The sequence below is a fragment of the Fusarium keratoplasticum genome, chromosome 4 (assembly GCF_025433545.1).
Source record: "Fusarium keratoplasticum isolate Fu6.1 chromosome 4, whole genome shotgun sequence".
NCBI lineage: Eukaryota > Fungi > Ascomycota > Sordariomycetes > Hypocreales > Nectriaceae > Fusarium > Fusarium keratoplasticum.
In genome coordinates, this window is record NC_070532.1 from 5202477 (window position 1) to 5230372 (window position 27896).

The window sequence follows — 27896 nt, forward strand, 5'->3', positions numbered from 1 at the left end:
GAGCAATGCACGTCTCGGTACCTCCACTCTTCAAGTCCCGATTACCCAACCAATCTGGCAGCCAAAGACTCGAATGAGGGGAAGCATCCCACTCTCGAAAGACGACCTCACTAGCCCCCAATTAACTTGTCCAACTGACCAGCAGAGTAAGCCCTTATATGAACGGATATTTCCGTCTTGGACCCCAGCGTTGTCGGTGGCGTTTGGAAATTCTGCATGGCGCCCTCCGAGCGGAGGGGTCCGTGTCCAGCACAAGGTTGGCTTGCGGAGAATTTACGTAGAAACAGGACGGGGAAAGAGGAAAGAAAGCCGAGGAAGGAATATTATTTAAGTACAGTGACGGCATAGATAACCATGCATAATATCAGAGCAACTGGATGCTGTAGGCAGGAGTGGGGGTTGAGGATAGGGGATTTCCAGCCTCATCCCCACCCCTGCATGTTCGTTTACATTCTGATCGACGTTTGTAGAGCAAAGTCAATGTTACCTCGGGCGGGTAGCGGGAGTGGGTGGCTTGGAGCGAATGGTTGAGTGTGTTACAACGCTCCCGCTCACGTCGTTTCCACTTGGCCGTTATTGGGTTGCTGAAGTCACTTGTTTGCCATAAACTTCCCTTCTCCTTGTTTGCGCCAGGTCAATCGCTTCCTGACCATCCTTCTCTCGATTCATTCCTTTCTCTGAGGTTAATCTAGCGAATCACCAATTCAACATGCACAGCACACCGACATTGGACCTTCTGCCGTCGCCGCCCCCTTCCGATACCGATGGCGCCAGCTCACCAAAGAGCTCCGTCGAGGCGCTTTCCTCTCTTATCAAATCCACCTACCAGAGCTCTGAGTTACGGTTCGTTGTCAATGGACGACCCGTGACCGTGAAAAATCCCAACCCCGACTGGGTTCTCCTTGACTGGATTCGAGCCCAAGATACCCTGAAGGGAACAAAGTTAGGATGTGGCGAAGGTGGTTGCGGGGCCTGCACCGTTGTCGTGCAAACGGCTGAGCCGGGCAGACACGTCAGACACCTTGCTGTCAATGCATGTCTATATCCGCTTGTTGGATTGGATGGAAAGAGTCTGATTACAATTGAAGGACTCGGTACAGTCCATCGCCCACACCCGTTACAAGAGAGAGTGGCAAAGATGCAGTATGTCGTTTCCGATTGCATTCTAAAACCTGGTATGACATCTAACCTGGCGGCCTTAGTGGCACACAATGCGGTTTTTGCACGCCCGGTATTGTTATGAGCTTGTACGCTCTGATCAGGAATTCATATCGGGATGGCAAATTCCATCTTACCAACTCCGATGTCGAGCTCCAGGGCCATCTCGACGGAAATCTTTGCCGATGTGTATGTCATCTTGAGACTTTCCACATATTTAGAACGTTGCTGACCTGCTCCAGACTGGCTACAAGCCAATTCTCGAAGCCGCTCGGACATTCATCACCGAAGATTTGAACGGAGTCATTGCAGAAAGCAATGGCCACAAAGAGTCTCCCGGCCCAAGTACTCCAGACACAGAGGAAACTGATGCAAATGCCTTTCGTGCTGCCAATGGCTCTGGGTCATGTGGTCGACCAGGTGGCTGCTGTCGAGATGATCCGAATGCCAAGGGTTGCGGTTCGGCCAAGCCTACTGAGGCAGAAATTACACCACCGAGTTCACCTGGCAAGTCATTTATGGAGCGAACCTTCTTGCCATACGATGCTTCCACTGAACCGATATTTCCACCGTCCCTTTGGAAGTATGAGCCTCGACCGATCTGTTATGGAGACGAGCGACGACTTTGGTTTAGGCCGACAAGTTTGAAGCAGCTTGTTGAGTTGAAGGCGGTTTATCCCTCGGCAAAAATCGTGGGCGGTGCGAGCGAGACACAGATCGAAGTCAGATTCAAGAAGATGAACTATCGAGTCTCCGTCTTTGCGGCAGATATTCCCGAGTTAAACAGTCACGAAGATCCCAGTGAACTGAGCCAGGCTAAGCTCAACACTCTCAAGGAGATTACAATCCCGGGCAATCTGTCATTGACTAAAGTAGAGAATCTTTGCACCAACCTGTATCGAAAACTTGGCCGACGTGCTTTGCCACTAGAAGCGCTCCGAAAGCAGCTCCGCTACTTTGCTGGACGTCAGATTCGGAATGTGGCCAGTCTTGCAGGCAGTCTCGCTACCGCAAGCCCAATTTCAGATTCTGCACCTGTGCTTCTAGCAGCCGGTGCAAGAGTAAGTGTACTGTCTCGGAAACTCGGGGCCTTCGATATTCCCCTGTCTTCTTGGTTTGTGTCTTATCGGACTACCGCCCTTCCGGAAGATGGAGTTATTACTCAAATCGTCATCCCACTTGCTGAAGAAGAATCCCTGGAAATTACGAAGGCATACAAGCAAGCCAAGAGAAAAGACGACGATATTGCCATTGTCACATCTGGCTTGAGAGTCCGTCTTGATCAAGATGGCATGGTGCAAGACTCAGGCTTTGCTTTTGGTGGAATGGCTCCAACTACGGTGATTGCCGCCAAGGCACAAGAAGCCGTTGCTAGCAAACGGTGGGCCGACACAGCTACACTGGAGGCAGCGATGGATGCGCTGTTGGAACAATTTGACCTGCCTTTTGGTGTTCCTGGCGGCATGGCCCATTATCGCAGAGGTTTGTCACACCAAAGCCCAGTTGTATTGCAACAAGCTAACGCTTTAATCAGTCTTGACCATATCCATGTTCTTCCGTTTCTGGCACGAGGTTGTCAGTGAGCTGGGCCTCGCAAAGGTCGACCCCGATCTAATCCAAGAAATCCACCGCGAAATATCCTCTGGCAATCGTGACAACTTCACAGCCTCGATGAAAAACAGAGGAACCAGGACTGTAGGACGACCGGTTCCCCATCTCTCAGCACTGAAGCATTGCACTGGAGAGGCAGAGTATGTCGATGACATGCCTCGACAACACAATGAACTTTTTGGTGCACCGGTCATGTCCAAGATGGCACACGCTGAAATACTCAGTGTCGATTGGACAGCTGCCTTGGAGATGCCAGGGGTAGTCGGCTATCTGGACAAGAACAGTCTATCATCGGACCAGAACACATGGGGCCCAGTTGTTCGCGACGAGGAGCTTTTCGCCGATGGCAAAGTTCACTTTTATGGGCAGATTATTGGGCTGGTCTATGCGGAATCGGCTCTACAAGCTCGAGCAGCTGCCGATCGTGTTCAAGTCACCTACAACGCCCTGTCTTCCATTGTCACCATTGACGAAGCGATCAAGGCCGGCAGCTTCTTCAAGCATGGGAAGCAACTGAGAAAGGGTGATGCCGTTGGGGGGTCACTTGAAGACGCCTTTAGCAAGTGTGCGCATGTCTTCGAAGGCACGACAAGGATGGGAGGCCAGGAACACTTTTACCTCGAGACCAACGCGGCGCTTGCAATTCCCCATATGGAAGACGGCTCCATGGAGGTCTATGTTTCGTCACAGAATCTCATGGAGAACCAAGTCTTTGTGGCCCAGGTTTTGGGCGTTCCGATGAGTAGGGTCAACATGCGCGTTCGTCGCATGGGAGGAGCCTATGGTGGCAAGGAGTCAAGAAGCACTCCCATTGCTATGCTGGTGGCTTTGGCAGCACGCAAGGAATCTCGTCCCGTGCGCATGATGCTCAATCGTGATGAGGATATTGCTACCAGCGGCCAGAGACATCCGTTCCAGTCGCACTGGAAGGTCGGTGTTGATTCGCAGGGAAAGATTCAGGTCCTGGACGTGGATATTTACAACAATGCGGGCCACACGCTGGACATGAGCTCGGCGGTGATGTAAGTGACATTTTTGACCAACGTTGGCCGTCTTGATGTTGCCGGGAAGAATACTAACATTGGCCAACAGGGATCGTGCTTGTACTCACGTCGATAATTGCTACTACATCCCGCACGCCTGGGTCCGAGGATGGGTCTGCAAGACCAACACTGTCAGCAATACGGCTTTCCGTGGCTTCGGTGGTCCTCAGGGCATGTACATTACCGAGAACATCATGTACGCCATCTCGGAAGGTCTGAATATCGATATTGACGACCTCCGAACTCGAAACCTGTACCAAATTGGGCAACGGACACCATTCCTGCAGGAAATCACAGACGACTTCCATGTCCCTACCATGCTAGAGCAGCTCACCTTCACTTCTGACTACGAGAAGCGAAAAATGGCAGTCAAGGAGTTCAACTTAAAGAATCGCTACAAGAAGAGGGGAATTTGCAAGATACCAACCAAGTTCGGCCTCAGGTATGTTGTACCATCTCGTATCACCGAGACACCCCGCTAATAGCCTCAGCTTTGCAACTGCTCTGTGCCTCAACCAGGCCGCAGCTTATGTCAAGATCTACGAAGATGGTTCAGTTCTCCTGCACCATGGGGGCACCGAAATGGGCCAAGGCTTGTACACCAAGATGTCCCAAGTTGCAGCCGAGGAGCTAGGCGTCACTGTGGATGAGGTTTACAACAAGGAGTCACAGACTGACCAGATCGCCAACGGTTCTCCCACTGCAGCATCCTCTGGTAGTGACTTGAACGGACAGGCGGTCAAGAACGCGTGCGATCAGATCAATGAGCGGTTGAAGCCGTATCGAGAGAAGTACGGCTATGATGCGCCGCTATCCAAGATCGCGCATGCGGCGTACTCCGACAGAGTCAACCTGGCGGCAAACGGCTTCTGGAAGATGCCCCGAATTGGTTATGTGTGGGGAAATTGGAAGGATCCTCTGCCTATGTGAGTATCTGAGTCTTCATGCTTCCCCCAGTGGTACTGACTTTACTGCAGGTATTACTACTGGACTCAAGGAGTGTAAGTTTTACACTTGCCAAACACAGCGGCCTATGTATGCTGACTTGATTATCAACAGTGCTATCACCGAGGTCGAACTAGACACCTTGACTGGAGATTCTACGGTCCTTAGAACTGACCTCATGATGGACATTGGCCGGTCCATTAACCCAGCTCTTGACTATGGTCAAATTGAAGGGGCTTTTGTGCAGGGCCAAGGTCTATTCACAATGGAAGAATCCTTGTGGACAAAGACCGGAGAGCTTTTTACCAAAGGGCCTGGAACATATAAGATCCCAGGTGAGTATTCTCCATAGCTTTGTGTCTCGGGCAGAATAATCTCCGTACTAATGCATAGGTAGGCTTCTCTGATATCCCTCAAGTATTCAACATATCGACTTTGCAACATGATTCGGAAGGCAAGCCGATCAGCTGGGAGAAGATTCGCTCTATCCAGAGCAGCAAAGGCACGGGAGAGCCTCCCCTTTTCCTGGGGTCTTCAGTTTTCTTTGCCTTGAGGGAAGCTGTCAAGGCCGCTCGCGAGATGAACAAGGTCACAGAGCCTTTGGTGTTGAACGCTCCAAGCACTGCAGAGAAGCTACGGTTGGCTGTTGGCGATAGCTTGATCCGACGAGCGGGAGTGGTTTGCAAGGAAGGAGAGAAGAACTTCTTTACTAGAATAGAGACATAGTTAAGAGAGTATCCCTTTAAGAAAACGCTAGAACTACAATGTTACAATTAATTCATCGGTTTCTATCATATTGATGGTCCAGGACGTGGGCTGTAAGTACGAAGGCACATAAAGTAGTTTGAAATGCCCATGTAGATTGTTCCAGAAATCTTACTATGAAAATAGAGATACTTGAAACTTGAACTCAAAGAAACAAAACGCCCCAGAATTATCTTTCCCATATCCAAATGTTTACTGGCAGAACATCTGTACCGAGACATCCTCTGATAGCTCCTCCAAGAGGCCAAAGTCCATACCCGTCTGCTTGAAGCTCACCACAATCAAGTCAAACTCCTCCAACTTCTCCTTGGTCCAGTCCTCATCAGCCAGTCTGGTGATTTCGGGCACAGCTGATTGGCTGACAAGAGAATCAGCAAAAGCCACGTCGAGCTCGAACTTGTTGAGTTCCCGAGCAAGCTGAAGTCCGGGAGAGTTGACCAGATGGCTTTGTCCTGCCTTGAAGCCCATGCCGACCACGAGGACTCGCTTTCTGATCTCGAAGCCAGAGTCTCGGCGGCCTCCCTTGTCGCTTCCAAAGAATCCGTCAATGATTCTCCGGGCAATCTCGGCGGGGCGCTCGTTCATGGTCTCCGCGGCAGCTCTGAGGAGGGGATAGTCGCCGTTGGAGAGAAGGTAGTAAGGGTTGACTGGGATGCAGTGTCCACCAACACCCAGGCTGGGCTGGAAGGGGAGATATCCGAATGGCTTGGTGGCAGCCGCGTCGCAGACCTCGTATGGGTCAATGCCAAGACCGATACAAGCATCGGCCATCTCGTTGACATAGGCAATGCACATCATTCGTTGACAGTTCTCGTAGAGCTTGGTCATCTCGGCAACCTCTGGCTTGGAAACGGGGACAATGGTGTCAAAGACTCGGCCGTAAAGTCTGACAATAGCATCGAGAGATCCGGGGACAACATCGTCAAGACCAGAGACAACCTTGGGAATGGTCCTCATGGGAGGCTCAGTGCGCCCTGGGTCAATGCGCTATATCGATGTTAGTATGCAATGGTAAGGAAGTCCTGAATCGGATGTGACCTTACCTCTGGAGACATGCCCGCAAAGAGACGACGAGACTTGGCAATAGGTCCAAGAAGCTCACGAGTCATGCCAATTGCGACTGAGCTCTCAATTACAATGGTCGAGCCGGGTCGAGCCCATCTGTTGACCTTGTCGAGTGCACTCTTCAGATAGGAAAGATTGATAGACTTGTCGGAGAGAAGAAGAGTGGGAACAGAGATAAGAAAGTGAGTTGCCAACTTGAGATCAGACTCAGTCGAGGTGAAGCTGACGTTGGGTCTGGCCTCAAACTCAACCCTCAAGTCCTTGACTCTCTCTTCGCTAATGTCGAAGCCGAGGATGTCGTACTTGGCAGAGAAAGAATCGACAAGGCCAGTGCCAACGAAGCCAACACCAATGACAGCGACAAGAGGAGTAGGCTCAGCAGGCGTCTCAGTCTGAGGAGCCTTGTTGAGCTTGATCCACTTGCGCTCCATGATGGTGGAGTCGCGAGGAAGGGCCCTCTGGGCAAGCTTGATGAAGGGAGACATGATTGAAAGTGTTGTGAGTGGTAGAGATGATACTCTTGGAAGGATTGTGAAGTAGTTGTTGTGATGATGAGCTGACCCAGACTGCCGGGACTGTGATACTTATAGGTGAGACATGCATGGCGGCTATAATGCCGATATCATACTTGAACTGGACTATCACACTCCTCACGCGTGTGGTATCGGGCGTTTGTCCTCTCGTCGGCAGACATTAAGTTGTACAGAGCAGTCTAGACCCTCAACTTGAGTAATGGCGAAAGATGGTATGGTGTAGGCTACTGTTGGTAACATTCTATCGGCAGGGAACATCGTGGCGATGTGGTATGTTCGCGCCTCTAGCGTCGACATTGATTAACAGCACTCGGTATAGGCTGTCTGGAACCCGGTGGGCGCTGAGATGTGCAAGTTTGCCAAAGCTCTTGACATTGGGCCAAGTGAACTTGACGTTTGCGCCCAAGTCGACGAGCCTTACACTACGGCACGCACGCACCACGCGGTAAGCTCCGCCGCCACCCGTCTCCAGCACTTTGATAAAGTGATGTATCCATTTTCTGGGCTTAGACACCAAGAAAGCAGGTCTAGAGATGTCGTGGCAAGCCGCGTGCGGCATGGCGGTCCTGGGCCTCAAGGCGCCATTCTTGGTAAGCACTCTAATCAGCCTGGACCTCTTAACATGACACCAATCACTTACATCCGAAGACGTCTTGCTTGATAGAACGTTCTCGCTTGGCTATGCGGCACTTTTGATGAATGCCAAGCATAGGGTTCGTTTTCATCACACATCTAGGCCCGTTGGTTTGACTACCTAACCACTTCAGGCTCTTCGACCGATGAACGTTCTGAGGCTCTGGAGTTCTGCCATATTCTATGCTCCACATGTATCTCTCAGTCTATACTGAATGCATTACGGTTAGGCTCTTGACGGGAACAAGGGCGGGTTTAGGAGCGGTGATATAGGGAGTGAATGATTCGAGGCTTGGACTGGTCTAAAAGCTATTGCCATGCCGCCCCAACTCTAAGTCAAGTCTGTGGAATGTGGGTAGGGCCCAACCATTCCAGTTTAATGTCACTGCTCCACGACGGCCGTAACCATAGTCCTGGTACTATAGTACTTGACAGTTCTTGTTCAACGCCGCCAAAACTTGAGTAACGCTGGGGGCAGGTGTATGGAACGTGGAGGCGGGGAACCGGAGACAGCCTTCAGGGGAAGATATTCGGTAGATGGCCCAAGATGGGCAAGTTTGGATGAATTCCGGGAAAAGTTTGGTGTCGTTTTTAGTCTTCTTGGCAAGCCTCATATCCTTCTTGCTGTAGGTAGGCGATCAGACCATCTGGTGGGAACGATATGTGTTCTAATATTGATTATCCTGCAACCAGTACGTAACGTCTCGTATGCGCTATGTATATCACCGTCTAGTATTGATGCTATCTATCACATTGATGGAAAATCTGGCCACCGGCGCTTCAACGCCGCCGGAATTTGACTAAGGCTATTGACCCCATTCACTCGCCCCTCGGGGTCGGGCCCTTTTACTACACCGGCCGGCGGCAAACTCTTTAGAAGCTACTAGTTATTATACATTTCTTAGACCAAACGCCTCCATCTCGAAACCTCATGGCATATCGTAAACCAGACTACCAGCTTCAACATCAGTCATGCATGTCACCGCGCCTTCGACAACGGGCATCACAACGCCTGGTGATGCCCCTCAACAAGTATCAACAAAAGATCAAGATGCATCAAGTCAGAAGACGGCGGTTGAGCAGCCATCTCCAGGTCCCAAAGACACTGTTGAGACATGTGGCTACCCTCCCATCGAGGATCCTGTTGATCCTGCTCGCATTCTTACGCCCAGGGATCTGCGGAACCAGAGAATTATCTTTCTCGGCATCATCATCTTGATCAACATCTGCATGACCGTCACGGCCTTTTTTGGAAAGAAGAGCAAGCTCATCTTTGTCACCATTCTTTTCATCAAAAGCAAGGATTTCTTGTCGGCCATTCTTTCACCACTTGGCATGATGGTCATTGCCATCTACCACAAGTTTCGGCCACCCAAGGAAGTCGAGCAGCTTTGGATACTTTCTTTGATCCCTGCATATTCAGAGAGCGAGGAGCAAATCGTCAAGACCATCTACTCTCTTCGGGACAATGGTGTCGAACCGCACCGTCAGGTCATGGTTGTCATCCTTGACGGCAACCCTCGAGATGTGCAATCACACATGACTCGGGTGGTCAGTGAATTTGAGCGGCCTTATGTGTCTCTCAAGTGGAAGAAGGGCTGTCTCCGTGTCCTCGCCGGGTTCATGATGGACGTGCCTGTCATTGTCATCGAAAAGGTCAAGAATGCAGGCAAGAAGGATTCTCTCATTCTCTGCCACGACCTCTTCAACTATGCACGGGACAATTCTCCTCTTTATACCAAGCTTCTAAGGAAGGAGATCTGGGAAGATGTCCTCCCTGCTCTCACGGAGGGCGAGAAATTCAACGGCTTTGATATGGTCTTTTGCACCGACGCAGACTCCACCATCTACAAGGGAGCAGTCGCCCTTCTTGCAAATGCGATCGCCAGAGACGAGAATGCTATTGCTGCGTGTGGATTGGTTCTTGTTGAACTTGAACCGGGGTATGAATGGTCTTTTTGGAATTTATATCAACAGTTTCAGGTGAGTGTCTCAGATGACTGAAACCACCCGGCCTTGCTAACCGTCATAGTACACGTTCGGTCAATATGTGAGAAGACGAGCAGAAGGCATCGTTGGCAAGGTAACCTGCCTTCCAGGATGCATCACCATGATTGCAGTCAGGGAAGAGATGGCCGGTGCTATTCGAAAATATGCCGAACCCGTTACTGGATATATGGTGATTTCTCATCAAGTCCAATACCTTGTGAGTGCAACCTTGTAGACACTCATTTCATCTCTTTACTAACATCATATAGGGTACTGACAGAAGGCTCACGTACTCTATGCTATCCCAAGGGAAACATCTGCGGACACTCTTCGTACCCGACGCTGTTAGTGAGACAGTGGCACCTCAATCCATCACGCATTATCTGAGTCAAAGACGTCGCTGGGGCTCCAATGCCTACTTCAACAACTACTTCTACCTTGCCGGAGAGAAGATGATTCCCCTGACTCGCATCGCCGCCACGATCGAAGTCGTGCGACTCAGCATGGTCTACTACCGGGTCTTGAACACAATTCTGTTCATCAGGAGCCTGACCCATCATGCTAGCATCATGAAGCTTATGCCGATGTTGATCATTGGCCAAGTACCCTCTGTCTGGTTCTTTTGCTCAATTCTTCTGGAATCCGAGCTAAGAAAACGTGGGCACAAACTGATACTGGGGTACTGCATCAACAAAATGATATCGCCGTTCATGAGCGTCATCATCTTCACAAAGGTTGCTACCAATCTTGGCAGTCAAGGTACGTCCGTCTCAAAACGTCTCACTTGGAAATTGCGAGACTAACAATGACATCAGTATGGGGCATATCCGGAGTGACAGCGTCATCAGCGCCTCCCGCAGGTGCTCCCGCCACGACAGAAACAGAGACTGTGACGGCGCCCGCCACAAATGATGAGCTATCCGCTGCTGAGAGAGGAGAAATCACTCCTCCAAAGCCAGTCTATGCAGGGCCGGGCCAGAGGAGGGACCGTGCTCCTAGCCGTGCTCCCAGCACTGAAGGGTATGATATCGAATAACCCACGGGCCACAAAGAGGGAGCAACAACTCCGGAAGGCTCGGGGAAGCGATAGATGCAGCAACAAGACACTTCGGCCAACTAGAATACTACACTAGTCTCACTTGATTAGATTAGAAATAGAGAATCAAAAAGCTACGCCGAATCTGATATCCCATCACCATCAAAGCTTGTCTGTGCTTTGGCCATTTACGTAGTTGAACACTTTGACTTACCTCTTACCTGCCTAGGTACGGCGAGTGGTCTATCGTGGTTCAGCAATCCCAAAGACATGGCGGTTTCGCTAATCTTAGCAATACAAGATAGATAAGGTCAAAGATCTGAGGCGAGAGCATTTAGGGACGTGCCGGAGTTTGCGGCGTTACGACTCAACAGCGCAGTTTCTTAAATCCTCTGACTGCAGCCACTGCCTCCTCTTCCGCAGGATGCCCACCGGGCGTTGATTTGGCTGCCCGGGTTCCTATCCTAGCTCTGCGCCCTTCAGCATGGACGTCCACATTGTGTGTGTTTCTGCATAGTGGTGGTGAGCTACGGGCGCCGGGAGATGTAACCATCACGGCAGCAAGATTGGGGCGAGAAGCCTCCCAAGTGCCCGTGGTCTAAGCTGTGGCTCCTTGTCACTTACACTAACTTTAGCCAAAGCCGATACTTTGTCTAGACCGCAAGGACCTCCTTGGGGCCCGTTCCTTGCATTCCCGGCACCTGGCGGTGGCACGTGGTAGGACGCCGCAACCGCAGAGTTCCTGAACCGTCTGGACCCGGCGGGAGCAAGACGCCAAGCCGGCTTTGGACTTGGAAATACCTGGCATCAGGAGATACTTGGTAGAGAGACATGGTCCCACATTCTTCAGCCACTTGCGGCAGCCACCGGCTCTGACCCGCCGGGGAGACTGGAGACTAGCGTCTACCATTAAACGGCGCCAGTATTATACATTCCTATCACTACACCCAACATTTACCGTGTCTATTTGCCTTGTGGGGGTGGCAAGCTAGTCATCCAGGCAGGTCCACCAACTGGCAGACAGCGGAGACCTCCGTATGAACATCGCAAAGGAACCGTTCGATTGGTCAACGGAGGCGTTAATATTGGCCGTTATATGCTTCTTGTGCCTGCTGCTTTGACTCGATGGCTCATTCCCAATAAAGCATATCCTCCAGGCCCCGACTCAGCATGCACAGCCGTGCCCCAACCGAGTTCGGCCCTCGAGCCAAGTGTCGCAATCTTCGGGAGACTCAACCATTATTGCACCAGTCTAGCTAGTGTTTCTCGGTGCTACCATTTTCGAATACACGTCCGAAACCCGAGCTTAGTTAGCGGCTATGTTTAGTGAGTGCGAGCGAAGTGGTCCCTACGCGTAGATCGGCGATAAGAAGCAGAATTTACGATCAGAGCAGGGCGTAATAAAGAAGCGGGTGGCTTTGCAGATCGAAACGCCGTGGGGAGACCAAAGGTAAGCAAGAGCGTTTCCATGGATTTTAGAAGTAATTTCCTCTTTTCTTCTTCATTCAACTGTCCTCACGTCTCGAATAGCACATGTTAAGCCCATCTCGCTTTACCTCTCTGATCTTTGCTTGGCGGAACAAGACTTGTATGGGAGACCTACCCTACAGGTAGCTGAAATATCTCGATCTAGACACCATGGCGTACTGTAACCCCTCTCCCGTGATCAATCGTGACGGACAGTATACCCAGACCGTTTCCATCCAACCGTTTCTGTCTTCAGGCCGAGGCCAGACCCGGTTCTAGCCCACTCCTCTCCTTTAGCCTGAAAGTCGGGATGAAAGGGTTGCCTCCAAGATATAGCTCTAATGTTAAGTCCCGAGACCAGAGGCTCGAATCGAGTCCATCTTGCATCCGATAAGTGATAAATGACACGACAAAATCCTCCGGTCTTGGGTACAGGGTAGTGAGTTGTGATCAAAGGACCTACTTTAAACTCTATCACTTGTGAGGACGCGGGGTTACATCGAGCGGCGCCTCTAGCCATTTCCGACGATCCAGACCTGGCCAATCCATTCCAGTCCAAGAGTCAAGGCATGGAAGCAATCAGTCACTTTCCCATTTTCTTAGAGGGGTGAATTCTCCGAGCCCTGGCCTTGAACGTTGCATTTGGGGACTTTCATCATCCCCTCTCTGAAGCATCCCGGACAAGTTTGCCTTGAGCCTCACTGCGGAAATGTGGCATCTCCTAATCTTGACGATACTGGCAGTCGTTCTGACTGTTTATTTCGTATGCGACAACAGACACAAATCTACCGTGGATTGGCGTTCGATTGTGAGTCCCAACGGGGACAAGCTTCCAGACTTCAGTTTTTCTGGCTACCACAACTCAGAGGTATCACTTCCAACTGTCACCACTGCCGATATCACACTCTCTTTTCCCAACAAGACTTATGATGATATAAGTCCTTTGATTCAGAAGGCCATTGACTCCGTTGCCCTTAGTGGCGGAGGCGTTGTTGAGCTCCCACCGGGTAGCTTCCACATCAGCGCTGGCATTCAGCTTCGCAGCAACGTCACTGTTCGGGGACCCAAGGGTGGTGAAACCCTCTTGGTACTGAGGGAACAACCATCCAGCCCAGTCTTCACTCTTGGGAGTATTGGCAACACTTCCAAGGCAGAGTTTGGGGCCAAATCAAGAATCATCGACGACTATGTTCCTATCGGCTCGTCCATAGTGAACATCCGGAACAACACCGAACTCTCAGTCAACCAAACCGTTTACATATCCAGGGCCACAGAGGAATCTTGGATCAGATATAACGGGATGGGTGACTTGGTACGAGATGGTGATCCACAGACATGGATAACGGTACGGCAGCCCCCCTTGCTACATAGAGATAATTAGATACTAAGTAGACAACAGTTGAACAAGAAGATCATGTCACCAAATGTGATCAAATCCATAAATGGCACGGAGGTCACGCTTCAGATACCATTGACAGACGCTCTTGATTCAAGATACATGAAGCCCGAGGTTTGGGCGTACAAGCCTCCAGAGCAATACTCGGAGATGGGACTTCACAATCTTCGAATCCAAGTTCCCAATTCTTGTTCTGGAGCTCCACTCAGTAACGAGACTTGCAACTTCGCAGCAGTCAAATTCCCGTCATGGACAGTTGACAGCTGGGCAAGCGGGCTGAGGCTGGAAGGATTCAACCGATTTTTTGAAGTTGAGACGGACGCTTCTCGGATCACCATTCAAGACATCGAGATGAATCGGGATCACGACATTGAAGGAAGAGCGCTTCCCATCGACATCTTGATTCAAGGTTCCCAGGTTCTTGTACAAGACTGCAAGCAGATCGGTCTCCCAACAGCCAGGTGCTTCTCTGTGGCAACAGACTCGCTAGCCGCAGGACCTAACACCGTCATTCGTCACTCCACCATGTCTGACATACAGACCATTTACCCTCATGAAAGGTGGGCGCATGGGTTGCTTGTTGAGGGGACATCAGTGCCGACTCTCTTTGTCAATCGAGCTTCAAATGGCACAGGCCATGGATGGACGATAAATGCTGGTGTTGGGTGGAATCTGAGGGGTGAAGCCATTGTCCAGTCACCACCGCTTGGCATTAACTGGTGTATCGGTTGTGGAGGAACGAATGGGACGTCGGGGAACGGTACCTTTATCCGCCCTGACAAGCAGGTTAAACCGACAAGCCTTTTTGCAGCGCAACTTGAGGCCCGTGGACTACACTAGAACATTAGACGGGACAGAGCAAGTGAAGGGCAGTTGAAGTTGATGGTAGTGAGAACAGGTTAATAGAACAACATGTCATTCTGCGGACTTTAAGGCGATGATCTTTAGCATAAGCTTAAACACAATTAATCCGGAGGCGAGCACGGGATTACACATGTCGTCGGAAATCGCTGGTTGGAAAGCCGGAGTCAGCTTTATCGGAGATGCGGGTTTTCCTGCTCAATAAATCCGACGACACGTAAGGGCTGGTGGGGTGTCTTACACTCTGCGCCTTGGCAGACCTGTAGATGTAACGCGCTGGCTTATGCTTAACCAGGGGACCTAGATGATCGTCAATGGCTGTTAACGTGATCCCAAGGAAAGTGGTACAGATGGAGTTCCTTGAATCTACCCAAGGTAGTTCATGGTTGACGATGCATCTCTTGCACAGCCGCAGGGTTACGACTCCACATATTGAGAACTTTGGTAATGATTGCGTACGATGTAAATTGTAAGCAGAAAGGCCTGAGCCTCGCTTGGGCCTGCGTGGGTTGACGAAGTATAAAACAGAGGTTGACTCTCATCTATGTCTATCAATCAACAAACACAGGAACACCACCAACAGAACAAGAACGAATACAGAACACGATGAAGTTGCTAGTTCCTAGCCTCCTCTGTGGGCTGGCTGCTGCCCTCCCAACCAACAACAACAAGACAGCCGAGTATGAGTTTGTCATCATTGGCTCAGGCCCAGGTGGTGGCACTCTAGCGTAAGTTGATTGCCAGATAATAATAACATCTTACTGACTATTCTTTGAAGTGCCAACCTTGCCCGCGCTGGCCATTCCGTCTTTCTGCTTGAGGCTGGAGATGATCAGGGTGACACGCTGTTGCAGCGTCTTCCATCATTGTAACTTACCTACGCACCCATATCACTTGGAGTTTGGTGGCTAACCAGAGAAATCAGCGCAGATATCGTTTCGGAAGAGCCCAGCATGTCTTGGTCGTTCTTTGTGAACCATTACCAGAACGAGACGCAAGCACGCCGTGACTCCAAGTATACCTATCGACTTTCAAACGGGACGTTGTGGTATGGACTTGATCCTCCGGAAGATGCAGAGCCGTAAGAGTCCCCTTCCAGTACCTTTTCCCGAAGAGGTTGCCATGCTAACTCCTACAGTCTTGGAATTCTCTACCCTCGAGGTGCCACACTCGGCGGCTCTGCTCAGCTCAACGCCATGAACTTCGCTCTGCCACCTGAGAGTGACTGGAATTATATCGCTGAACTCACCGGAGACAAGTCCTGGAGCTCTGACAACATGAGACGGCTCTTTGTCGACCTGGAGAACTGCACTTATGCTCCCGAGGGCGCCCCTGGCCACGGTTTTGATGGCTTCATCGCCGTATGTAATCTCAGATCTAACCCATGTCCAAAGCGCGATGACTGATCTGCCACAGAGCAACCGAAACAACATTTCCTACATTACTGAACGACCTGGCGTTGTCGAGGTCTTGACTCATGCATTCCGGCTGACCGAGGACATCGAAGTCGAAAACGCGGAAGAGATCGGAACGCTGATGCAGAGGGACATTAACGGCATTGGACCGGATCGATATGCCCCTGGTCTCTATCAGCTTCCTCTCCACATTGATGGTTTGAGGCAACGCACTGGATCTTGGAGATACCTCCACGAGACACTCATTGCGAAAACTGAAGATGGATCTCCCAAGTATCCTCTGACTCTCAGCACACAGTCTCTTGCGACACGCGTCCTGTTTAAGGACGGCAAAGATGGGAAGCCAAGAGCCTACGGCGTTGAGTACCTCAAGGGCGAAGGCTTGTACTCGGCTGACAAGCGGTTCAATGAATCCGACTCGGGTCGTTTTATGAACGTCACTGCTTTTCGGGAAGTCATTGTCGCCGGTGGAGCGTTCAATACCCCACAGATTCTCAAGCTTAGTGGCGTTGGACCTCGGGAGGAACTCGAGAGCCATGATATCGATGTCGTGGTGGACCTTCCGGCTGTGGTGAGTTCCCTTCAACAATAGTGCGAGATCATACGATGCTAACTATTAGTTTCCAGGGCAAATATCTCCAAGACAACTACGAGGGTGGCGTTACTGTCGAAGCATCTATCCCTTGGGAGAACAACCCCTTTGCCCGATGCGACTTTTCCCTTGGACCCAACGACACCTGTCTCCAGGAATGGAACCAATCTCACACTGGACCGTATGGCGAGGGTGCAGCACCTCTTGGTCTTCTTTACAAGTCGAGCGTCAGTGAGACCGACGAGTCGGATTTATTCCTCTTCGGAGCTGCTGGCGTTGTGTTCCGCGGTTACTTTCCCGGATATTCCACATACCAGGCGCCTCCCACTTCGTGGTTCTGGTCAGTCGTCAAGATGCAAACTGGCAACCAAGCTGGAACCATCACACTTCGCTCGGCGGATCCCAGAGAAGCCCCGGAGATCAACTTCAACTTCTTTGCTGAGAAGGGAGACCGCGATCTCCAGGCTATACAGGAGGCTGTCGAGCACACCATGCAAATCTTCAACGCAACCGGAGAGCTGTATGCCCCGTACACGGTTATCGAGCCTCCTCCCGGCGTTGATGTCCGCCAGGGAATCATGGACGAAGCTTTTAGTCATCACGCGACGTCTACCTGCCGTATGGGTCCTGCTGGTGACAAGGATTACTGTGTTGACTCCAACTTCAAGGTCAATGGAGTTGACGGGCTTCGCGTTGTTGATGCATCCATCTTCCCTCGCACTCCGGGTGGATTCCCCGTCGCTCCCACATTTGTGATTAGCCAGAAGGCCTTTGAGGTGATTCTCAAGTCCATCAAGAACTAATTGCTATCATCTGAGTGCACAATTGGGCTTGGCATTACAGAGACAAGGTCCTGGACGAAGGGGATGCACTGAGGGCTACGGATATGCTTCTAGAGCACAACATGGAGGGGAAAGAACCTGTAACACATGTGGCTACCATCTCTCTTAGAACATTTATATTCGCATAAACATATGCTTTCCACGTTTATTGTGCAACACCATGCGTCTTCTTCGACCCCTGCCCAACTTTGCCTCTAGCAAGAGACAAATGACCGTCTTTCGTAGTACTTAGAGGTCATGATTGTTACTTATCCCAAGTCTCTTGTAGAGAAACTATCTAGCAAAGAAAGCACCGTGCTTAGACATCCGCGCTGTCACGCTTGCCTGGCATCTCAACTTCCTGAACAACTCCAAACTTTCCCTTGCTAACAAGATCTTCAGCAGCCACAGCGATGCTCTTGCCATCAAAGATCTCGGTGATCTGCTCCAATGTCCGACCCTTGGTCTCGGGGAAAACAAAGTAGATGAGAGTGGACAGGGCAGCCAGGATACAGCAGAACACGATGTAGTATCTCCAGCCGATCGCAGCCAAGCCAACCGGGTTGATCAGCTGGGCGGTAATGAGGCCAATGTAAGATGATGTGAGCTCGGTTGTCAAACCACGGCTACGAGTGAGGAAGGGGAAGATCTCGATAGTGTATGCCTGTGGGAGCGGTGTCCAAGCGATGTCGTAGAAGAAAAAGGCGATGAAGATGAAGGCCACGACAGCTCGACCGGCCGATTCATCGTGGCTCTTGATGAAGTAGCTCGTGAGCGCAGTCCAGGCGATGTAGCTGAGGCCAAGACCAATGGTAGATACCAGTAACAGTCTCCGACGTCCAAATCGATCAACCATCATGGCACCGGCAAAGACGGCGGCAGCAAAGTTGAAGAGCTGAAGCAGTCCGTTGATCAAGGTCTGATCCTGCACGGCAGTAATTCCGATGGTGTTGAGGACCAGAGTCAGGTAGTATGTCACAACACTGATACCGTTCCACTGACTAAAGAAGCCGAGGATAAAGGCGATGAAAGTTCGCTTGCGCATGGGACCGGTTTGGACGAGGGTCAGCCACGACACAGATGACTCTTGGTTGCGCTCCAGCTCGAGGGCCTTTTCGATCTCGGTAATCTCGTACTCGACAAGGGGAGAGGCTGTCTGTCCGGCCGCGTGCCACTTGGTGAGAAGGGCAACTGCTTGGTCCTTTTTGCCATTGGCGATGAGCCATCTAATGCATCATGCTGGTCAGCAAGTGTCGTTTCTGTGCTTGGCTTTCTACTAACCGAGGAGATTCAGGAACCCAGTAGATGAACAGCAGCTGGCAGAAGGGAATGGCTGCTTGCAATGCCGAGGGAATACGCCAAGACCATGTAGACTGAATCTTGAAGGTTCCATAGGTGATCCAAGCCGCTCCAATGGCACCAAAGTAGAAAAACGTATTGTAGAGAGCCGTCATTTTGCCTCTGTGTGTCGGATAAGACAGCTCGGACACGAGAATCGGGCAAGCCACCTGAGGAAAGACTGTGGCGAACCCAATAAGACCTCTGGACACGATGAACATGGGGAGGTTCATGGATGCTGCTTGAATAGCTGGTCCAAAGACGAGAGCAACAAGACCAAGGTAGATTGGCATCTTGCGACCCCATTTATCTGAGATCAAGGTAGCAGGGACCAGACCAAGAATCTTGCAAACTGGATAGACCGCGTTGATGGCTCCGAGCACCGGCGCGGGAGGGTTGTTGAAGAATCCCCGCCACTGTGGGAGTGTCTGGAGACCGTTCATCATGGAGCCTGTGTCACACGCGCCATCGTCAGCCTTGATATGGCAAATCGTGAGAACTCGGAGAGGAACTGACCATCATAGCCGACAGCAGAGGAGCTGAAAAGAGGAACAAGAAGGATCAAGTTCAGCAGGAGGAGATGCTTGGTTCGATACCATGGCAAGTCTGTATTAGGAAGAACCTGTGAGTTAAGTTAAGTTAGCATTGATTGCGCAAAGACTCGGAAACTGCTGTCAACTAGTGTGATGTTGATGATACCTTGAGTAGCTCTGGCCCAACAGTGTTTTCCGCGGCATCTTTCTTCTCATTCCTGTTGAAAAGGCCCATGATGCCTGTAAGGTTGCAAAATGAAGGGGGCTGAAAAATCTGCAATTGGGATTCTCTTGACGAGTCGTGCTGATTGCTGGCCAAGATAACCCAAACGTCCGGGCTGCTGAGGAATATTTATAACCTTGCCAAGTAGCATCAATGTAAGAGTCGAGCCATGGCAAGGGGAAGCCGACTTGAAGCAAACTTCTTGGTGGTGAGGTCAGGCCATGGATGGTTCAGGACCGAGAACCGGAGCTACTGTAGCTGGTCCCATGGTTAAAGTTGTGGGGAGGCTAGATCGAGCCTAGAACTGGGGAGATGGGGATGCGGGGAGGGCATTGAGCTGTGAAGGGACGAAAAGATCAGGGATGGAGTTAGCCGGTGTGGCCAACCACAGTCGGCATGCATCCACTTGAAGTTTCTTCGATCACATGGCTTGAACCAACTTGTGACAATGAAGAATGGTTCGAACAGTGCGCTCGCTACTCCTCACTTGGTACAGGATCGGATGGGTGGTGGAAACCTTGTCTGGCTAGTCTGGTGGCGCTACTGGTGTCCCTTGCGGATCGGGGAAGCTCCCCGACGCATTTAAATGGCCCCAGGGCGCCTCTCCCCTGCTCAACGTCTTTTGCTGTAGGATTCTTGAATTCATATTTGATCTTGGCCTCGTCGGGTCCTCCCCGACATCTTTAATCCCCATCACAACCACCATCACCACCGTTGGCCCGCCTCCATGACTAGCCGCAACAGTCCAACAACGACCCGTCAAAATGGCGGGGGCCAGGTCCCGTTCCCCAAACCTCGGGGCGTTACCGCATGCGAAAAATGTCGCCTCCGCAAGACCAGATGCGACAACCGTCGGCCAACATGTGGGTTTTGCTTGAGGCGCCATTTGGTCTGTGTCTATCCGGACGAGGAAGATGCGGGGTAAGATCCAAGTTGCTTGGTTGGTGCAGAGCTCGTGATTGACGAGTGGCTGGCTAACCAACTCTTCATGTAACAGTAGCTCAGTTTCGGGGGCCGAGATCCTACAGGCAATTCACAAGCTGACAAGATTGGTGGAGAGCCAGCAACCTCTTCAACACTACCAGCAGCAGTCACCCGCACAGGCTATCGACTCCTCGCCCTACGTGTCTCAGTCAGTCTCCGAGCAACATCATCAATCCGAGGGGCCGGAGAGCTTAACGCATCACGCTACGGTACGACCTCAGGGGGTTGAATCAATTCTCGACTGGGAAATCTTTGCCCCAGACCGGCCCACACAATGCCTTTTCGCCCAGCGGAACCCTCCAAACATGGGTAGTTACTCTCTACCGGATACAAGCTATCCTCAGCTCGCGCGGCTGGAGTCAAAGTATATCGATACTCTCCACACCAAGAACCCGATCCTGGACCTAAGCGATCTGCATCGCATGATGTTACAAGTTGCCGAGGACGGACTCGACTGGTCTACACAAACGTGTTTGGTAGCCCTGGTGTGCGCCAACGCTGCCATCACCGAGCCTTATCCCGAGTCCGGAGGAGGAGATGAGATACACTTGTCGTCTACGCCAAATCAAAAGGCTAGGGAGAACGCCGAGTTGGGCCTGTCGATGCAATTCTGGAATGTCGCCATCAAACGCCTTGGTTATGCATCAGGACAGAGCAGCGTTCAGGCCGTTCAATGCTTATGTCTGGCAGGCATATGGTACATGCATCGACTCGAACCTCTTGAAGCTTGGAAGCACTTCAGCCTCGCCGGGACAGCATGGCACAGTCTCAGCTTGACACACTTCCCTCATGGGGAACTCATAAACCAAGCCGACTCTTCCTCCAACGAACTCACCATCATGCAGGCTCTCTACTTCACCATCTGGAAGTCGGAATGCGAGCTGAGGCTAGAACTACCCTTGCCGAGCCCCTCGGTCCTCGACAACGCGTATTTCCCTCTGGCGTTCCCCCAGCCTCCAAGTCTCGGCTCGCACCCGCTAGATCCCGATACAACGGAGCGAGAGCGGAGCTGGTATTACTACCTCAGCGAGATCGCGGCAAGACATCTCATCAATCGGCTGCTCCAGATGAACTCGGAGGTTCCCACCACGCCAACGGAGAAGCAGGTTCGTCGCATGATCTCCCAAGCTGAGATGATGGAAACTCAGATTTTCGACTGGTACTCTTCGTTGCCGCCAATCTTCTACTTTGACATCCCAGAGGGCTACCAAATCGACTTTCATCCAAACGCCATGATATTTGTCTTGCGGCATCGGTATTTCACCCTTCGCGAGCTTGTGTCACGACCGTTCGTCCGGCTTTGCGTGGATCGGCTCGTAGACGGAATGGACCCTTGCCTCCATGCCCCGGTTACCTCGTTTGCGTCCCAATGTCTACAGTTCTGCATGCTCAAGCTGGGCCAAGTCGTGGGTCATCGGCACCAGGGCGCCTGGTACACCATCCGCATGACAGCCAGTTCATGTCTAACCCTGGCAGCTGTTCACAGGGCTCAGCGCCACGCTGATGAGATCCAAGCAACCTTTATCGTGCAGAATGTCATTCTGCCGGAAACATGGAGAGACAAGGTTAGACAGGCTGTGGACTCGAATCAGCCACAGTTTGACGAGCCGAATGGGGGAGCCTCCAACCTTAAACAAGTAGTGGAAGCGATATTGGAGTCAAGTCTGGATTACCCGACTCCACTACAGTAGGCAATCGATCATCCGTTTCTCCTTGGTGTTTCTCCACCCTCGAGGCTTATGGTCGGGGAGGCTCCCCGACAGTGCATACAACATCGCAAGGCCCACCGCTTCGCCAAGGCCAGGGTTAAGCAGGGACCTGGTCCTCTATTCCAACATGTGTACTAGCTATTTACTTTTTACTTGGAATATAAGTGTGGCGGCAGTCTTGATACCGGCCCGGGCGACAAGGGACACTGTTCTAGGCCTTGAAGCTTCACATCCACCATTGTCTTCTGAACATCCTCCCTTGGACCACCACAGCCATGGTTCTGAAAATGCAAGCTCCTTCTGAGGCTTCAAGCGACTTTGACATCGCGTATGTCATCAAAAATGCATCCGTATCAGAAAAGATCTCGTTGTTGTCTGGTAAGTGCTACTTTTCGAATCCTTCAGTGGCCAAAGGAATGCTAGTATCCATGCTAACTTGCCCTGCGATACAGGCCAGGATTTTTGGCACACAGCTCCTCTACCTAGATTCAACGTTCCCTCCGTCCGCGTGAGCGATGGGCCGAACGGCGTACGAGGGACCAAATTCATCGACGGTGTACCTGCAGCATGCTTGCCTTGCGGTACTGGTCTGGCGGCCACATGGGATCAAGATCTCCTGTACCAGGCAGGTATTCTAATAGGCAACGAATGCAAAGCAAAGGGCGCCCACTGCTGGCTCGGACCAACAGTCTGCATCCAACGCTCTCCACTGGGCGGTCGGGGCTTCGAGTCCATGGCAGAGGACCCGTATGCCACAGGCAAGTTGGCTGCCGCATACATCAAGGGCGTTCAATCGACCGGTGTTGTCTCTGTCATCAAGCATTGGCTGGCCAACGACCAAGAACATGAAAGGGTTGGGGTCAACGTCGTGGTTAGCGAGCGTGCCTTGCGAGAGATTCACATGCTCCCTTTCCAAATAGCCCTTCGTGACGCTGCACCTGGAGCTGTCATGTCTTGCTACAACAAAGTCAACGGAAAACATGTCTCTGAAAGTCAAGATCTGTTGGATGGCCTCCTCCGCGAGGAGTGGCAGTGGAAGGGGCTGATCATGAGCGACTGGTACGTCGGTGACATGGCATATGGCTCACGTCAAGTTTGAGACTAACGACTATCCTTCTAGGTTCGGTACCTACTCGACCGCCGAAGCTCTCAACGCAGGGTTGGACCTTGAGATGCCCGGGCCTACCAGGCAACGCGGCCAACTACTGGACCTTGCAGTATCAACGCGAAAGGTATCCCGGACGACGATAGACACACGAGCACGCAACGTGCTCGAGTTTGTCCAGAGATGCAACAAGGTCGCTGTGGCTTCTGAAGAAGGCGGTCGAGACTTTCCTGAAGACAGGCAGCTTAATCGACAGCTGGCCGGGGATAGTGTCGTGTTGTTGAAGAACGAGGGGGGCCTACTACCGCTCAAGCGGCCATTCAAGAGTATCGCCCTGATTGGACCCAACATGAAGAACACTTCGTTTTGTGGTGGTGGCTCAGCACATCTTCAGCCATACTACACTATTTCTCCCTTTGAAGGGATTGTCGACCAACTACCACCCGACATCGAGGTTAAATACGAAATCGGCGCTTCAGCAAGTGGTTGGAACCCTCTTCTTCAAGCTTCAGATATCATGACACCTGACGGATGTCCTGGTCTGCGAATACGCTTCTACCGAGAACCGCCCACGGCCCCAGATCGCGAAGTCATCGACGAGAGCTTGTTACCCGAATCTTCGTGGCAACTCATGGGCTATTCACATCCGAAGTTGGAGAAGCTGTTCTACGCTGAAGTGGAGGGCGACTTTGTTGGGCAAGCTACAGGCCCCTTCGAATTTGGCTTGGCTGTGTATGGTTCAGCCCGGCTTTACGTCGACGGCCAGCTGTTGATCGACAACACGGCTGTGCAGCGAGGCGGCACCTTTTTCTTCGGCAAGGGTACTCTGGAAGAAAAGGCTGAGATGCACCTCACTCAAGGCCAGACGTACAGGATCAAGGTCGAATACGAAAGTGCACCGTCATCCAAACTCGTCAAGCCAGGTGTGGTCAACTTCGGTGGCGGTGCAGGACGACTCGGTCTCGCGAGAGTGATTGACCCTGATACATCCATCCGAGCGGCTGTTGATGTTGCAACACAATCAGATGTGACGATTCTATGTGTTGGTCTGACCAGAGATCAAGAATCTGAGGGTTTTGACCGTCAGCACATGGAGTTGCCAGGATTCCTCCCTCACCTTATCTCGGCCGTCTTGGATGCAGCACCCGACACGATCATCGTGTCACAGAGCGGTACACCCTTCAACATGTTGCCTTGGGCTACGCGGACCAATACGCATCTCCATGCATGGATGGGGGGTAATGAGACTGGCAACGGCATCGCCGACGTCATTTTCGGCAAGATTTGTCCCAGCGGAAAACTGCCACTCTCTTTCCCAAGACGAATCGAGGACACGCCGACATATCTCAACTTCGGAAGCGAGAGGGGGCGCGTCATATACGGTGAGGACATCTATGTTGGATACCGATATTACGAGAAGGTGGATCGAGACGTGCTCTATCCTTTTGGGTAAGATGACTACTCCTTGTTCATGCCACAACGCAAAGAACCCAGCTAACATTATGCACACAGCCATGGCCTCTCATACACGACTTTTACGTACTCGAACCTGAGCGTCACATCCTTACACGTGGATTTGGAAGTCACGAACTTGGGTACAGTAGCTGGAGCCGAAGCCATTCAGCTTTACATCGCGGCCGACGAAACAACATCCTCCATCGCGAAGCCCAAGAAGGAGCTAAAGGGGTTCAAGAAGGTACACCTACAACCTGGGGAAACACAGCGGGTGCAAATACCACTAGGTCGGTTTGCAACGGCGTTTTGGGACGAGGAGACGCATTGCTGGGTCTGTGAAAAGGGAGTGTACAAGGTGCTTGTAGGGTCTAGTAGCCAGAAGATATTATTAGAAGGGAAGCTGGAGGTGATGGAAACGGCCTATTGGTCTGGACTATAGGCTGCGTCTATATGGAAATTACAAATGTTTCAGGATGGTATTTAAAATTATCAATGCCATTGTGTGCCGACAACTTTATTTTATTTCTTACCTCTGGAAGATAGCCTGGTTTGGAGACATTATTGACATCAATAACTATCGTTGCACAGCTAAGTTTCTCATTGTGGCGCGATAAAGGTCGTGATTGTCATTATAATTGTCGCGATCGTTGGTGGTCTGACTGCCACCGAATGAGGCTATCATGAGATGACTTTTACGTGTGCGCGGTCGGGAACGTGAAGGTTAATCTTTTTCGGACGTTGCGGTGACGTCATCCTGTGCTTACATAAGACGCGATGAGAGCTTTGTTTGGCTGCTACACCTGGCGGAAAGCATCCGACTTTTTCAAGAGTTCGCGATATTAAACGATGCATCATATCACAAAACCTGACAATTAGCACATTACTTGGTTTTCCAGTACTCCTCAAATCGCATAAAGTATTTTCTTCGTTCATATGTCACTCTACAACTTTAAGTAATCTATTAAAACCTTGATCCTTATGCCATCTGGACGCGTTCATGAGATAATTGTCTCCCTACCCTATTGCCTCACTTGGGTGGGTGTTTGAGACCCACGACCCTGGAAGCGGTTGGCCAATCTCGCCCAAGATGACCCTTGCTAGTGAATGCAACTTGCTGACACTAGCTCCAGCCTAAAGTTGCTTGTGTCGGGGAGGCTCCCCGATGGCTGACACGGACGTCCGGACTTAAGATTTGCTCGCTGATTGGTCCGTCTGGTCTCAGTCTCGAGAGTGATCCGCGGAAGGAGAGGACCATGATTTTATTCTCCATGCACGATTTCTTGCGTCAAGGAACTTTCTCGGATTTTAGAGATATTGCCAGCTTGGAGATTGAGTTAAGTTGTATTTTAAATACTACTGCAATCCTTAATTTGGCGAGAAGCATTCAACGGTCCCTTCACCATCGCCTCAAGAACATCGCAGTTCAACTCTTCACCTGGCGACGTCACGCTATCCGAAATTTGAACTTTGGCCCCCGACAGTCATGGCAGCGCGCACTGAGTTGGAGCTGGAGAATGGCACTTCCCCAGTTCCAACATCAACAGAGAAAGAGGAGCAATCTGGGTCAAGTCAGTCGGATGCTTGCCCAGTCGATTGGGATGGACCAGACGATCCAGAGATGCCATTGAACTGGCCAAAGTCCAAGCGATGGATCAACACCATGGCGGTGTCAACTTTGACGCTACTAACGTTTGTGGCCCCTGACATGCTACGGCCTGCAACCCCGGAATCTTGTGCTGATCCTGACTGTTAGGCCCTTTGCATCTTCCATGATTGCACCCGCTGTCCAACTCATTATGGACGATATGGGGGAAACAAACCCCAACATAGGCTCATTCTCGGTATCAATATACCTGCTTGGGTATGCTTTTGGCCCTTTATTCCTCGCTCCACTCAGCGAGCTTTACGGCCGTCTTCCAGTATACCATATTTGCATGTTTCTCTTTCTCCTGACGAACATCGCATGCGCCTTGTCTGTCAATATGCCCATGTTCATCGTCTTTCGTCTGCTCACTGGACTGGTGGGTGCATGTCCCTTGACTCTTGGGCCGGCTAGCGTCGCCGACTGTTTCAGACAGGAGGAGAGAGGCCGAGCGATGGCCATATGGAATATGCCTGTACTGCTGGGCCCGAGCCTTGGACCTGCAGTCGGGGCATATGTCTCTAGAAGTTTGGGCTGGAGGTGGAACTTTTGGCTCCTTGTCATTATGGTGAGATTAAGCATCCTTCAAGTCCAATCTCTTTTGCTAACATCGGCCAACGTAGACTGGCGCTGTTCTGGCTGTTTGCCTCTTCATTCAGAAGGAGACTCACCGTCCAACTCTGCTAAAGAAGAGGCAAAGGAAGCTGCAGAAGTTACACGACACTCAGCAGGCCTCTTCCACCCTCACTTCCGATACAACCAATCAGCTCCTGAAGAAAAGCCTGGCTCGCCCATTGAAGATGCTCTTTCTATCGCCAATCATCTTCGGCCTCTCTCTTCTAACCGCCATCGCTTACGGCACTCTTTACCTGCTGTTCACCACTGTCTCTGAAGTCTTCAGGACCAGATATGGGATAGTCACCAACGTCGGACTTGTCTACCTGGGTTTTGGTAGTGGTCAGATCGTTGGACTCTTCGTCTTTGGCTTACTCTCAGACGCTATTATGAAGAGACTAGCCGCCAAAGGCGGAGAGATGAAACCAGAGTATCGGCTTCCCCTTATGATTCCCTGCAGCGCAATCATTCCCATCGGGCTGTTGGTGTATGGCTGGACGGCTCAATTCCGAGTCTTCTGGTTTGTGCCCATTATTGGCACTTTCCTGATTGGTTTCGGGATGATCACGGTGTTTAGTTCTGTGAGCACCTACTTGGTCGACGCGTTCCCTGTATACGCTGCTAGTGCTACTGCGGCAAACACTGTGCTGAGAAGTGTCGGCGGCGCCCTTTTGCCACTTGCTGGTCCGAAGATGTATGAGGCCTTGGACCAGGGATGGGGTAATACACTGCTTGCAGGGATATCTTTGGGTATGATTGGCATGATAGTCATGTCGTACAAGTATGGGGAAAGACTGAGAACAAAAGTTGAATACTAAGGTAGATAAACTAGTTATGGCAAGTTGGGGGAACAAAATTGCATACATCAGCCCCTGGTTTTGGATGAGCATGTCTCTTCTCCGTCGGATCAAAAGTATAGAAGTTAGCCACGGTCCCATGATTAATACAATCTCCCTGTTATT

General features: G+C 51.2%; 9 protein-coding genes across 9 annotated transcripts; 7 read left to right on the forward strand and 2 right to left on the reverse strand.

The window, feature by feature from the left end:
• Window positions 1–709: 709 nt before the first annotated feature.
• On the forward strand, window positions 710–5483 carry NCS57_00662900 (uncharacterized protein; the record flags this gene model as incomplete). Its single annotated transcript, XM_053056512.1, has 9 exons — window positions 710–843; window positions 1203–1347; window positions 1401–2640; window positions 2693–3791; window positions 3862–4254; window positions 4304–4738; window positions 4790–4813; window positions 4872–5092; window positions 5155–5483. 9 exons carry the CDS (start codon window positions 710–712, stop codon window positions 5481–5483), a joined length of 4020 nt encoding a protein of 1339 aa, XP_052915467.1.
• Window positions 5484–5714: 231 nt separating this feature from the next.
• NCS57_00663000 (uncharacterized protein) lies at window positions 5715–7281 on the reverse strand (the record flags this gene model as incomplete). The annotated part of the gene is made up of 3 exons (XM_053056513.1): window positions 5715–6509; window positions 6566–7153; window positions 7216–7281. The coding sequence occupies 3 exons, from the start codon at window positions 7279–7281 to the stop codon at window positions 5715–5717; spliced, it is 1449 nt and encodes a 482-aa protein (XP_052915468.1).
• Window positions 7282–8725: 1444 nt separating this feature from the next.
• On the forward strand, window positions 8726–10778 carry NCS57_00663100 (Chitin synthase; the record flags this gene model as incomplete). The annotated part of the gene is made up of 4 exons (XM_053056514.1): window positions 8726–9736; window positions 9786–9959; window positions 10012–10501; window positions 10558–10778. The coding sequence occupies 4 exons, from the start codon at window positions 8726–8728 to the stop codon at window positions 10776–10778; spliced, it is 1896 nt and encodes a 631-aa protein (XP_052915469.1).
• Window positions 10779–12921: 2143 nt separating this feature from the next.
• NCS57_00663200 (uncharacterized protein) lies at window positions 12922–14481 on the forward strand (the record flags this gene model as incomplete). The annotated part of the gene is made up of 2 exons (XM_053056515.1): window positions 12922–13590; window positions 13645–14481. Exons 1-2 carry the CDS (start codon window positions 12955–12957, stop codon window positions 14479–14481), a joined length of 1473 nt encoding a protein of 490 aa, XP_052915470.1. The 5' UTR covers window positions 12922–12954.
• A 627-nt stretch (window positions 14482–15108) lies between these two features.
• NCS57_00663300 (GMC-OxRdtase-N domain-containing protein) lies at window positions 15109–17312 on the forward strand (the record flags this gene model as incomplete). Its single annotated transcript, XM_053056516.1, has 6 exons — window positions 15109–15230; window positions 15281–15370; window positions 15428–15583; window positions 15641–15863; window positions 15919–16488; window positions 16545–17312. 6 exons carry the CDS (start codon window positions 15109–15111, stop codon window positions 17310–17312), a joined length of 1929 nt encoding a protein of 642 aa, XP_052915471.1.
• Window positions 17313–17649: 337 nt separating this feature from the next.
• NCS57_00663400 (MFS domain-containing protein) lies at window positions 17650–19436 on the reverse strand (the record flags this gene model as incomplete). The annotated part of the gene is made up of 4 exons (XM_053056517.1): window positions 17650–18556; window positions 18612–19119; window positions 19185–19290; window positions 19368–19436. 4 exons carry the CDS (start codon window positions 19434–19436, stop codon window positions 17650–17652), a joined length of 1590 nt encoding a protein of 529 aa, XP_052915472.1.
• An 807-nt stretch (window positions 19437–20243) lies between these two features.
• Window positions 20244–22099, forward strand: NCS57_00663500 (uncharacterized protein; the record flags this gene model as incomplete). Its single annotated transcript, XM_053056518.1, has 2 exons — window positions 20244–20287; window positions 20422–22099. 2 exons carry the CDS (start codon window positions 20244–20246, stop codon window positions 22097–22099), a joined length of 1722 nt encoding a protein of 573 aa, XP_052915473.1.
• A 293-nt stretch (window positions 22100–22392) lies between these two features.
• On the forward strand, window positions 22393–25116 carry NCS57_00663600 (Beta-glucosidase; the record flags this gene model as incomplete). The annotated part of the gene is made up of 4 exons (XM_053056519.1): window positions 22393–22495; window positions 22570–23176; window positions 23238–24671; window positions 24735–25116. 4 exons carry the CDS (start codon window positions 22393–22395, stop codon window positions 25114–25116), a joined length of 2526 nt encoding a protein of 841 aa, XP_052915474.1.
• Window positions 25117–26160: 1044 nt separating this feature from the next.
• NCS57_00663700 (MFS domain-containing protein) lies at window positions 26161–27752 on the forward strand (the record flags this gene model as incomplete). Its single annotated transcript, XM_053056520.1, has 3 exons — window positions 26161–26366; window positions 26431–26887; window positions 26943–27752. The coding sequence occupies 3 exons, from the start codon at window positions 26161–26163 to the stop codon at window positions 27750–27752; spliced, it is 1473 nt and encodes a 490-aa protein (XP_052915475.1).
• Window positions 27753–27896: the final 144 nt, after the last annotated feature.